Source organism: Triticum aestivum, chromosome 5D (assembly GCF_018294505.1).
Source record: "Triticum aestivum cultivar Chinese Spring chromosome 5D, IWGSC CS RefSeq v2.1, whole genome shotgun sequence".
Classification (NCBI taxonomy): domain Eukaryota; kingdom Viridiplantae; phylum Streptophyta; class Magnoliopsida; order Poales; family Poaceae; genus Triticum; species Triticum aestivum.
In genome coordinates, this window is record NC_057808.1 from 322,175,184 (window position 1) to 322,188,437 (window position 13,254).

The 13,254-nt window shown below is 48.3% G+C and overlaps 1 protein-coding gene across 1 annotated transcript; it reads left to right on the plus strand.

Annotated features, from left to right (window-relative positions):
* The first annotated feature begins 12,211 nt into the window (after positions 1 to 12,211).
* On the plus strand, positions 12,212 to 12,776 carry LOC123124773 (uncharacterized). Its single transcript, XM_044545332.1, has one exon. It carries the CDS (start codon positions 12,305 to 12,307, stop codon positions 12,563 to 12,565), a length of 261 nt encoding a protein of 86 aa, XP_044401267.1. The 5' UTR covers positions 12,212 to 12,304; the 3' UTR covers positions 12,566 to 12,776.
* The last annotated feature ends 478 nt before the right edge of the window (positions 12,777 to 13,254 follow it).

Sequence of the window (13,254 nt, forward strand, 5' to 3'; positions counted from 1 at the left end):
ATGGAGCTCCAGATCTACCCCAATTATCCTTCTTCCTCAGACGCTTGATCTCATGAGAGACCAACTCTCCAGTTTCCAGCTGCTCCTTAGGATAGGTATGTCTCCAGGCCCTCTCAATAAGCAACATGATGAACGGACCATAAATTGGGCACTTGTGCTCAGAAACAGCCGCCAGAAGCTCAGACCACATGACATGAGAGATGTCTAGAGACTCGCCCGTGTTTGTGTCCTCTCACGCTGGCAGAAGAGAAGCATGTCCACAAGGTAAGAGTGTACCATGTCCAGATTCCCAATACGAGGGAAGAGAGTCTCGCGGAAGATGCGGTGAAGGATGTCCAGATAGGTAGACAACTCATAGGTTTCCTTCCTGGTCTCAGGGTGGACCTTCCGAGTACAGTAGGGCCAGAGGGCTTGCTTGTGAGTGGAGGTGACATTATGGTGAGGACGAAAACCAACTGGAGTCTCGAGCCCTTGATCTTCCACCTCAAGCAGCCCCATGAAGGCCTGCCACTTGACAGCTAGCACCTTTCCATTTGTCATCCAAGTCAGAGTCATGTCTGCGTCAGTCCCTAGGTGAACAGTGGCAAATAACTGTGCCAACAAATCTGCGTCGAAGTCCTTGTTGAACTGCATGATCCTGAGAATGTTCAACTGAGAGCACATCTGTAGAGCATCACCAAAGTACTCAAGGTCCTTCTCCATAGCATCCGTGTTGATGGAATGGACATTGACAAAGAGATTCTTCTTAGCCTTGATCACATCAAAGTATGTGGCATACTGAAACCGGTTCCAGAACGGGTGGTTGACAAGATTGGGTTCTTGTTCTTCCTCATAGGGGTTGCGCCGACGCCTGTCCCAGAATTCCTTGCTAGACATCTCAGTCACTTTCTTGCCACTTGGCTTCGGTCGGCTGGCAATCTTCTTCTTGCGAGGAGGATTAGCACTTGAGGAAGCACCCCCTGCCAGCTGTGGAGCACTGGAAGAACCACCTGCAGTCTCAGATGAGCGGTACCACTTCGACGTTGAACGCCCGGGGTTGACACGACGGACTTGCTGCTCAGGATGTTCATCACCTGGAACCAAACACACGGACACAAGAAACAACCAGAAGGAACGATCAAAACCAAATAAACACAACAAAGATGGATCAACATGTGGTAGGAAACAATGGAACTGGGCATCCAGCGGTAGTACCGTGGCTGCTCAACGGTAGTACCGCTTATCCACATAAGCGGTAGTACCGCTCCGTGGAGCGGTAGTACCGCTCCAGCGGTAGTACCATGCCATATGGGCGGTAGTACCGTGCCATATGGGCGGTAGTACCGCCCGAGACGGGGCACGGCGGATCCCTACTGCCGTGGTCAGATCCGGCACTACCGGGGATGCCAAATTCAAAAATAAACCTACCAAACATCAATCCAAAGAGTCTAGTTGCCTTCTCCAACCTACTCAAGCCTAGATTTGGCCAAAAATCTAGAGATGCAACTACTATTGCCCCTAAAACGCGAGATCTGAAAACTAGACAAGAAGAGAAGAGGAACGGGGGCAATACCGGCATCCATGGCAAGAGGACGAGGTGGGGATCGACTCCACCGAAGGAAATGGAGAGGAACGGTCCGGAGACGGAGGGCCGCCGGAGCCTTCCCGCGGCGAGATGGCGCTGGAGAGAGAGGAAGAGGAACCAGGGGACGAAGCAAATGGGTATGGGGTGGAGGAAACCACCCCTGCCCACGACTTAACCCCCTGGCCCCGCCCCTCAGCGGTAGTACCGTGGTGAGGGGCGGTAGTACCGCTTAGCCGTATAAGCGGTAGTACCGCTCCGTGGAGCGGTAGTACCGCTCCAGCCGTAGTACCGCTCATGCACAACGGTAGTACCGCCCAGCGCAACTCAAACCAGACTCAACACATATGGTGCAAAACTAAAGGCGGGAAACACCGGCAAGAAGACCAACAAGAGCACTAGCAAGAGAACAAGAAACACACGCCTCTATACGAGAGGGCGGTGGCCGAGGCCACCTATGTTTGAGTCACTTGGTATGGCACCGCGAAGAATTATCCTTGGGCCCATGACCAAAGCTCGTCTTTGAAGCACAAGTACCATCAAAAATGGCTAATGTGAAAGAGTGAGATCAGTTTATGCATTGTGGGGGGAGGGAAAGTTCATTGAGAGAACAACACTCCCCCTACGTCCATGCCTACACCTAGACAAGAAAGCACAATGAATGTGAGGGGTGTGCAAAGGTTCAAACCACATTGCTCGAATCAATGATATTTAGCTCATGCCTTAACTCGCGAAATCTTGCTTCATCCAATGGCTTCGTGAAAATATCTGCAAGGTTATCATGAGTGTTGACATAGTTGAGCTCGATCTCCCCTCGCCTAATATGATCGCGGATGAAGTGATACCGAATCTCAATATGCTTTGTCTTGAAGTGTTGCACCGGGTTGAGAGAAATCTTGATAGCACTTTCATTGTCACACCAAAGAGGCACTTTGTCACAAATGACACCGTAATCCTTTAAAGTTTGCCTCATCCATAAGAGTTGTGCACAACAACTTCCGGCCGCCACATACTCCGCTTCGGTGGACGAGAGAGACACACAACTTTGCTTTTTAGAAGACCAACTTACCAAAGAGCAACCAAGAAATTGGCACCCTCCGGAAGTGGACTTCCTATCCACTTTGTCTCCCGCCCAATCGGAGTCCGAAAAACCTACAAGCTTGAAGTTTGCTCCTCTTGGGTACCATAGGCCAAAGTTTGGGGTATGAGCCAAATATCGAAAGATTCGCTTGACCGCCACAAAGTGGCTTTCCTTAGGTGCGGCTTGAAACCGTGCACATATTCCCACACTCAACATGATATCCGGTCTAGATGCACAAAGGTAAAGCAAGGATCCAATCATAGAGTGATATACCTTTTGATCCACCGCTTTACCATTGGGATCAATGTCAAGTTGGCACTTGGTGGGCATTGGAGTGGAAGCCGGCTTGACATCACTTAGCTTGAATCTCTTTAGCATGTCTTGAGTGTATTTGGCTTGGTTGATGAAGGTTCCTTCTCTTCTTTGTTTGATTTCGAATCCGAGAATGAACTTCAACTCTCCCATCATAGACATCTTGAACTTTGAGGTCATGAGAGCGGCAAATTCTTCATTGAAAGCTTTGTTAGGGGAACCAAAAATAATATCATCAACATATAGTTGGCACACAAACAACTCCCCTTTGACCTTCTTAGTAAAAAGAGTGGGGTCGATTTTCCCGATTTCGAATCCACGATCTTGTAACAACTCCGTAAGATGCTCATACCATGCACGTGGGGCTTGTTTAAGGCCATAGAGAGCCTTGTGGAGTTGATACACATGATCGGGGAAATAGGGATCTTCGAACCCGGGGGGTTGTTTGACATATACCAACTCATTTATGGGACCATTAAGAAAAGCACTCTTCACATCCATTTGTTGCAAAGTGAAATTATGATGAGAATCATAAGCAATCAACAAACGAATAGATTCAAGGCGAGCAACGGGGGCAAAGGTTTCACCGTAGTCGATACCCTCGACTTGGGAGTAGCCTTGTGCCACCAAACGAGCCTTGTTGCGAACAATGATTCCATGAGCGTCTTGCTTGTTCTTGAATATCCACTTGGTTCCAATGACATTATGATTCCCGGTTGGCCTTGGCACTAACTTCCACACTTGGTTATGTTTGAAGTTGTTGAGTTCTTCATGCATGGCGTTGAGCCAATCCGGGTCCTCAAGCGCTTCATAAACCTTTTGGGGTTCGACACAAGAAACAAACACATGATGTTCACAATAGTTTGCTAATTGTCTACGAGTGCTTACCCCCTTTCTTAGGCTTCCAACCACATTCTCCATGAGATGACCTTTGGTGGTGAGCTTGGAAGCGATCTTAGCGGCACGACGCTCCAATTCCTCCTCGGAAGTGAAGTGAGGGGGGTTACTTGATCATCTTGAGCGTCGTCTTGAGCTTGTTCTTGATCTTGAACTAGCTCGAGGGGAAGAACTTGACCTTGGGCATCATTTGGTGGACCACCACCATCTTGAGGTTGATCTTGCCCTTGATCTTGTTCATGAGGTTGAGGGCCTTCACTTTGTTCTTCGAAAGCGTGTGAGTCTTGGGTTGGTGATGGCTCCACTTGAGTGGAGCATTGTCCTTCTCCTTCGGCCACAAGGGGTTCCTCAATGGGTAGGATATATCCAATACCCATTCTTCTTATGGCTTGGGGAGGAATTTCATCACCTACATCACAAGTACCACTTTGCTCCACTTGGGAGCCGTTATTTTCATCAAACTCCACGTTACACGTCTCCTCAATAAGTCCCGTGGACTTATTGAGAACACGGTAAGCATGGGAGTTTGTAGCATAACCAACAAATATGCCCTCATGAGCTCTAGTCTCAAATTTAGACAAACGAACACCTCTCTTGAGAATGAAACACTTACACCCGAACACCCGAAAGTACTTGAGGTTGGGCTTGTTACCGGTGAGGATCTCATATGGAGTCTTGTTCAAGCCTTTGCGAAGATAGAGCCAATTTGAAGCATGACACGCGGAAAGTTGTATGGAGACTTGAACTCCGCCATCATGGTCCTTGCCGCATCCATCAACGTCCGATTCTTCCTCTCCGCAACACCATTTTGTTGAGGGGTGTAAGGTGCGGAATATTGATGCTTGATCCCCTCATCACTGAGAAACTCATCCAAGGTGTAGTTCTTGAACTCGGTGCCGTTGTAACTCCTTATTTTCAAGATCTTTGCATTGTGTTGACGTTGGGCTTCATTTGCAAAGTCAATGACCGTTTGTTGGGTCTCACTCTTCCTCTTGAAGAAATACACCCACGTGTATCTAGAATAATCATCCACAATTACCAAGCAATATTTTCTACCCCCAAGACTATCAAAGGATGGAGGCCCAAAGAGATCCAAATGAAGGAGCTCCAACGGCCTCTTCGAGTAAATAAGAGTCGTGGGAGGGTGAGCCTTCTCATGAAGCTTTCCTTCGATACAAGCACTGCAAGCACGATCTTTGGCAAAACTAACGTTCGTTAGTCCACGGACATGGTCCCCCTTGAGAAGACTTTGCAAAGATCTCATATTGACATGGGCTAAACGGCGATGCCAAAGCCATCCCACGTTAACTTTAGCCATTAGGCATGTCGCGGTCTTAGTGGGTCGCTCCGAAAAGTTAATCACATAGAGACCGTTCTCGACATGCCCAACAAAGGCTACTTTAAGAGTCTTGCTCCACAAGAGGGCCACGATATCAATATCAAAGAAGGTGGCAAAACCCATGATAGCAAGTTGACGAACGGAAAGTAAATTGTATGCAAGGGACTCAACTAGCATGACCTTCTCGATCGTGAGATCATGAGAAATGACGACTTTTCCAAGTCCCAATACCTTAGAAGACGAGGCATCACCCCACTCGACATTGGTGGGCATAGATGGAATTTTGTGCACGTCCACCACCAAGTCCTTGCTTCCGGTCATATGATTTGTAGCTCCACTATCGAGCAACCATGATCCCCCACCGGAAGCAAACACCTACAAGAGATCAATGCTTGGTTTTAGGTACCCATTTAGTAATGGGTCCTTTGATGTTAGCAACAAGGGTCTTAGGAACCCAAATAGACCATTCAATGTACTCATGAGGAGAACCAACGAATTTGGCATAAACATGCCCATCACTAGCACGACATAACACATAAGAAGGATTAAAGTCGCCGGCTTTGTTGGAAGGAGTGGTATTGCTCTTCTTGACATCGCCACCCTTCGCCTTGTTCTTCTTCTCCTTGGAAGCACCCTCTCCCTCCTTCACAAAAGTTTGCTTGAGAGGAGGAGGTCGCTTGGTCTTGTCATTCTTCTTCTTGATCTTGGGATTGGGTGTGAACCCAATCCCCTCCTTGGCCACAACTTCCTTTTGATTGCTCAAGAGGTCGTTGAGGTTCTTCTCACCTTGTATGCATGACACAAGGCCTTTCTCAAGTTGCTTCTTCAACTTAGCATTCTCCTCAACAAGATGCACATGCTCACAACACGGGTTAGTAGCATTTGCATTATCAATTAACACCATATGAGGAAAGGTGGCTTTCTCCTTTGTTAGCTTCACTTGGAGTTGATCATGAGACTCCTTGAGGCTAGCATGAACACCCTTCAAGACTTTGTGAGCCTTGTCGAGGATGCCAAACTCCTCTTTGAGTCTAGCAAGATCAACCCCAAGTTTTGCCTTCTCGGAGTTTAGCACACGAGACACAACAAGAGCATGATCAAGATCTTTCTTTAACTTAGCATGATCATCGTTGTATGACTCCTCAAGAGCCAAACGAAGACCACGCTCTTCGTCAAGAGCATTGGAAAGATCCGAAATCTCATCGGCATAGTCATGACTATGCCCCTCCATCTTAGAGATGGTATCCTCGTGAGCCTCGATCATGTCATTGGCTTCACCAAGTTGTTCCAAGAGAGCAACGAAGTGCTTCTTGGATTTACCCTTGAGTTTACCCATAAAGATCTCAAACTCATTTTCCTCCACATTAGTCCCCTCATGTTCATCAATGCTATCCGTCGAAGAAGGATGATTAATGATGGTAGTTTTGATGTTGGAGGTTACCTTATTGGTGGCTTTAGCCATGAGGCACTTGGCGGTGATGTTCTCATTGGGTGAGTCGAAGAGAGACACCCGTGGAGTCTTTGCAATGGCAACGGAGGCCATGGCAACTGACTCACCATCTTCATCATTGTCATCATCCTCATTGTACTCTTCTTGAACCACCAATGCCTTGGGAGGAGTCTTCTTGGTGAAGTTGCTCTTGTTGGGGAACGACTTGGCCTTGTCTTTTCTAATGAGCTTGCCACCATTGTCTTCCCTCTTCTCGTAAGGGCACTCCGCAACAAAATGGCTCACATTGCCACAATTGAAGCAAGTCCTCATCCGTTGCTTGCCCTTTGTGCCACTTGAGTTGCTTTTGTTGAAGTTTGGCCTCGAGTTCTTCTTGCTCCAAAATTGCCTTGAAGCAAGAGCCATGTGTTCATGATAGGCATACTTCGTATCTTCGAGGTTGCCCTCCTCTTCTTCCTCTTCATCCTCTTCCTCCATACTAACCTTGGCCTTTAGAGCGAGGTTGGGCTTCTTGACTCTTTGAGAGCGAAGAACCGCATTGTCGGCGGTCTTGTCCAAGATGCTCATAGCCACAAACTCATCCAACACTTCACTTGAGGACAAGGTGTGAAAGTCCGGCCTTTGACGAATTACGGAGGACATGGCTTTGTGGTAGGGCATCATTGCCTTGAGGAACTTGCGCTTGATCCAATTGTCATCCGTGTCCTTACTTCCATGATCTCGGAGCGAGACCGCGAGTTTGGTTACTCTCCGAAAAAGCTCACGAGGTTCTTCATCTTCTTTCATTGCAAACTCGTCGGCTTCATCTTGCACCACTTCATAGTTGGAGCGTTGAATGCTTGCGCTTCCCCGATAAAGGGAAACAACTTAGAGCCACGCATCTTTGGCCACGGTGTAAGGCCGGAGATGAGGAAGATCTTCGGGTGGGATGGCTTCTTGGATGATGAAGAGAGCATTCTCATTGAATTGATGATCCACAACTTCTCTAGGAGTGAAGTTACTTCGGTCATGCGGATAAAAGCCTTCTTCAATGATTCTCCAAAGGTTAGTGTTCACATGATTTAAATGACGCTTAAAACGATAGACCCAAGAATCAAAATCTACATTCTTCTCAATCTTAGGGGCCGGGCCGGCATGATTCAAATGAGTGGAAGGGAGCGGTCCACCATAGACGGGTGGAGGTTCCACATGGGAAAAGATGTCGGTCCCATTTTTATCACTAGAACAAGGAGCCTTCTCGCTCGAAGCTTCCCCCTTGTCGGAGGTAGCATCCGTCACCTTGTTAGCGGGATCACCCACTTTCAACGGTGCGGTGGTAAGTTTAAGCCCTTCTAAGAATTTATTCAACATGCTTTCGACCTTGGTCGTCATGGAGGTTTTCAATGTGTCCAACGCCACATTGAATTCCTCACGAGAGACCGCGGTTCCCCCATCTCCCGTAGACGAGACTGGATTCTCACCGGAGTGCTCCTCCGCACCGTCTACGACGTCAACCATACTCTTTGGATGGTAAAGTCCTTAATAAAGAGACGAGGCTCTGATACCAATTGAAAGGATCGATATAGTTGACTAGAGGGGGGTGAATAGGCAACTAACAATTTTTAGCCTTTCTTTACCAAATTAAACTTTGCATCAAAATAGGTTGTCTAGATATGCAACTAAGTGAGCAACCTATATGATGCAACGACAACAAGCACGCAAGCAAGTAAGAGATATAACACAAGTGAACTAGCGAAAGTAAAGGAACGAGATAACCAAGAGTGGAGCCGGTGGAGACGAGGATGTGTTACCGAAGTTCCTTCCTTTTGAAGGGAAGTACGTCTCCGTTGGAGCGGTGTGGAGGCACAATGCTCCCCAAGAAGCCACAAGGGCCACCGTATTCTCCTCACGCCCTCACACAATGCGAGATGCCGTGATTCCACTATTGGTGCCCTTGAAGGCGGCGACCGGACCTTTACAAACAAGGTTGGGGCAATCTCCACAACTTAATTGGAGGCTCCCAACGACACCACAAAGCTTCACCACGATGGACTATGGCTCCGCGGTGACCTCAACCGTCTAGGGTGCTCAAACACCCAAGAGTAACAAGATCCGCTAGGGATAAGTGGGGGGAATCAAATTTCTCTTGGTGGAAGTGTAGATCGTGGCCTTCTCAACCAATCCCGAGCAAATCAACAAGTTTGATTGGCTAGGGAGAGAGATCGGGCGAAAATGGAGCTTGGAGCAACAATGGAGCTTTTGGGGGAAGAGGTAAGTCAACTTTGGGGAAGAAGACCCCTTTATATAGTGGGGGGAACAAACCAACCGTTACCCCCCTTCTGCCCCGAAGAGAGCGGTAGTACCGCTCTGCCAGCGGTACTACCGCTTGCCACTATAAGCGGTACTACCGCTTGGCCCACAGCGGTACTACCGCGGAGGGAGGGCGGTACTACCGCATAGGAGCGGTACTACGGCCTCCCACAGCCGCGGCCAGTACCGTAAAACCCGACACGAAAAAAGAGCCCTCGAATCGAGGCGGTACTAGCACGAGACCACCGCGGTACTACGGCTTGGGGCCACCAGCGGTACTACTGCTCTGGAGCGGTACTACCGCGCCCAGAGCGGTACTACCGCTTGTGGCACCCAAGCGGTACTACCGCTCCGTCCCGCGGTACTACCGCTGGGAACAGAGATAGTACACACATGGGGCTACTAGCGGTACTACTGCTCTGGGCGGTACTACCGCTCCAGAGCGGTACTACCGCTTGTAGCACCCAAGCGGTACTACCGCTCTGGCCCGTGGTACTACCGCTGGGACCAGAGAGGGCACAAAGAAAGGAGAACCAAGCCCATCATCGAAACGGAAAGGCTCGGAGGGAGGGGCAAAGGAAGTGTACGTGATGATTCCGCCCTAGCCTTTCCAAAACGGACCCCCTCTTGATAGTACGGTGATCCCTATGAAACTAGTCCACCAAACTAATCCGAAAGGACTACACCGTCTTCGCTTTAAGCTCCGAGGGGAGGAAATCGTCTTGTGCCAAAAGAATGAATCTCTGAAAAACACTCAACGCACACGATTAGTCCGCAAAAGCATTGTCATCAATCACCAAAACATCTTAGGGATAAATATGCCCTTACAACTAAGCATTTGAAGGAAACAAATGAAGAAACAATAATAATGAAACAAAATGATTAAGTGGTTCCGCCAAACTGCAAACATGCTATCCGCCAACGCAAAGCATGCTAATCCTTCAACCAAATCGAATTAGTAGCACAACAACGGCCTTCCGCCATCCGGACAAAGAAGAGAGGGGTATGTGCTGGCTTTTGATTCGCCAAGGGGATGTCTAGACTCCCGCAAAGCCCTCCTGGTTTGTCTCCAATTTGCGGGAAACGGATGTCCGGACCACTCCGTGGACCGACGGGGTACCTCATTGAATGGCAAAATGTGTCCGGACCAACCGCTTGGTCCGGACGGTCGCGGGCAGTTTGAGAGTCCGCTTTGGAGATCCCCTAAGATCTTGGTATCGTGGTGCCATAGTTTAAATATACAATGTATAGACAACTTAATTTCAATTTATCAGCTGAAATTTTGTGAAAATTATAGTGTCGATAGGATAGCTTAGTTTCATACTTCTAACCAATGTTCATGAAATAGCATTAAACTTTTAGACAATTAGTGTTAGTGTATGAAATATTTTGAATTTTTAGAGCCCATGACATCCCTAGGCCTGCCCTGCGCGAGAGAATATGCAAGTTTTGCACTCTTAATTCACCTTGGCGCTTTTGAAAAGTTATTGATTCATGAGTATACAAATGTTGCTCTCTCTCGGTTAAAAAAAACTTACTCTCTCTCTACTCATTTATTATCGATAGACTATCAAAAGAAATAGGTACAGATTTTACCACAAGTCGTCGTACAGCCATTGAAGATGCCCTAAGATAACACTAAAATCACAATCGATTTCTTAACCGTGAGATTTTTCGTTATGATCCATGCTCACTGAGCCAAAGGCGATGATGTTGTGTGGAGGTGACGCACCGTTGATGATGCTGGTGAGCCCGGTTAAACTAGAGGTAACGATGACTCGAAGCAAAGGTGGTTGACGGGTGAGAACGGGGCGGAGACAGAACCAGTGATGATGGTGATTGCATGACGATAAGATGGTGATGTAACATAGTAGTGGGATTGGCCACAAGAGAGGTAAATAACTAGTTGGGATGGGTAGAAAGGCGGATCGCTATAGGTTGTTGGGAGGAGGCGTCTTCTCATTTTAGATGGGCGACAAACAAAATCGAGTGCAGTTTAGTAAAAACACATACTCTTATTTATATGTATTGCGCATATGTACATTCATTTATACAACTATTCGCAAGACTAAACTAAGAGCATAGATACAACTTATGAAGAGACCGAGAGGATATATATGTAATATTCACGGGAACGAAATGGTCCAGATCATCTGACTTTGGGTCATTGACATATGGGACACATGTCAGCGACTACCAAGTCTCCAAACTTAAGTTAGAGAATCTCAAGGCGGGAACAAAAGGAAACATCAGTTTTGTTAAGGGCATTTGTAAAGAATCTATAAGGCTGACCATAGTGAGAGTAACTTACCTAATAATAGAATGCACCGCAATGCAAATTTGGTTATGCGGCTAATAGTTAATGATGAGAGATGTTTGTGATACCGTCATTGCGGTTGCTATGACACTATTCACTATTCCTTCGTCGCATAATATAAGATATTATTACATTCATACATAATAACGTCTTATATTATGGACGAAGGGAGTATGATACTTAGATTGGTGTCATGTGAGTTTTTTTTGCTGGGTGGTGTCATGTGAGTTAACTAGTTTAATTTCCTTCCCACTATGATAAGCCTAACAAATCTAAAGAAGTCTACAAGAAATGTCTTCGGCAGAATCTGCAAATATCAGATGATGTTTCGACAGATTTTAGTCACCCATTCTGCTCCGAAATTCGAGACATGGAAACTTTGGTAGAAGCGACGCCCACTCGACGGTGTTGCCTAGGCACCTTGCGGAAAAATATCTTCAAAATCACCAGGGAAACGTGGGTTTTGGTTCAGGAGCACTTCGCTTCGATTATTGTTCTTGTTTTAGCTCCAGGTTGTTTGAGACGGCACGCGTTAATCGTGGATTGAGTTGATCAGTAACCCAATCAGGTAGCGCCCAACCAGATAATAGTGATAGAGAACGTGACCGCGCATAGGTGATAAGCCTCTCTTTGTGTCCCTGACATTGGTCCACCATCATCATATCAGTTCCCCGAGTCAGTGACCACTCCACACGTTTTCTTTTCTTTTCTTTTCTTCTCCCAGCAGAACGGAGGCTGGCAAGCGAAAGCAAAATGGCGCGCACGATTAATCCATGTGTCGAAACAAAAGGAGCAGCCGTGGCGTGCCTTTCCAAAGCAATTGAAACGGCGACCGCTCCGCTCGGAAGCCACCCCACGTCTCGTCTCCGGCCCGCCGCCGTCGCTCTCCCGCGAAAATCGACCCGCAAGCAAACCCAGACCCGACAACCACCTCCTCCACACCTACCGCTATATAAACCGCGGTCGACACGCCAAGAGACTGCGGGCTTCACCGATCACCAATACGTGGTGCAGGTGCAGCAGATTAACAATTCAGCTCGTGCGTGCGTGCGTGCTCCATGGTGAGATCGCTTCCGTCTGTTTCAATGGAGGGGAGGAGGCTGGAGGAGGAGGAGCAGCGGGAGGTGCTGCTCATCCACAGCCAGGTGCGGAGGATCAAGCGGGAGGACGAGGAGACCCGGAGGCACCTCCTGAAGCTGCAGCTGCTGGAGACGAGGCCGGCCGCCGGGCAAGGGCAGGAGGCCTCGCCGCCGGCCTCCCGCTCGCTGTCACCGCTCCGGCGCGCCGGGAGCGCCATACCGGTCGGCGACTGGGCCTAGTCACCTCGCGTGGCCGGCCAGGCAGCGTAGACATATAGATATAGGAGAGCGAGCGAGCTATATATGTGAGAGCCATAGTACGATCGATGCCTGTCCATGCTCTCTGGGTGCATGGAACCAGAGCTTAGTTGATCGATCGATCTAGCTGCTTTACTCTGTTTCAGTCGACTTTTCTTCTTCTGTTGTAAATATACCGAAGTTCACCTCGTGCTTCTACGTACTGCATCCAAGTTCTTCCACGCTAGTTCCTTCAGAATTGTTTCCATTCTTCGTGAGACTCGGCATGGAAATCCGCAGAAAACACCGGCAAATCGGGCATGTCATTGCCAGACCCGGAGGATGCGCCTCGGGCAAGGCAACGGCCAGCGGATGAGACGGGAGGCACAGATCGACTCAGGAAGCCAACGTTGACTCGGAAGTAGCATAGCATAGGTCGCATCCCGGCATCCGCATGTGTATCTTCTCAGAATGAAGACGAGATCCGCATCTGTCACGTAGGCTAGGCCATTTTGTGCACGTGGTTGAACGCCGAAGCGTGGCTTTGACACGCAGGAGGAGCACCAGAACCGACAGCGGCGCTGCAGCAATAATTCAACTCAGTTTCCATGGTTTTTTCCAACCATTTTTCACGGAAAATACTCAGATTTTTCTTACTAGCCTGCGTTGCTGGCACGGCGTGCAGCCAGGAG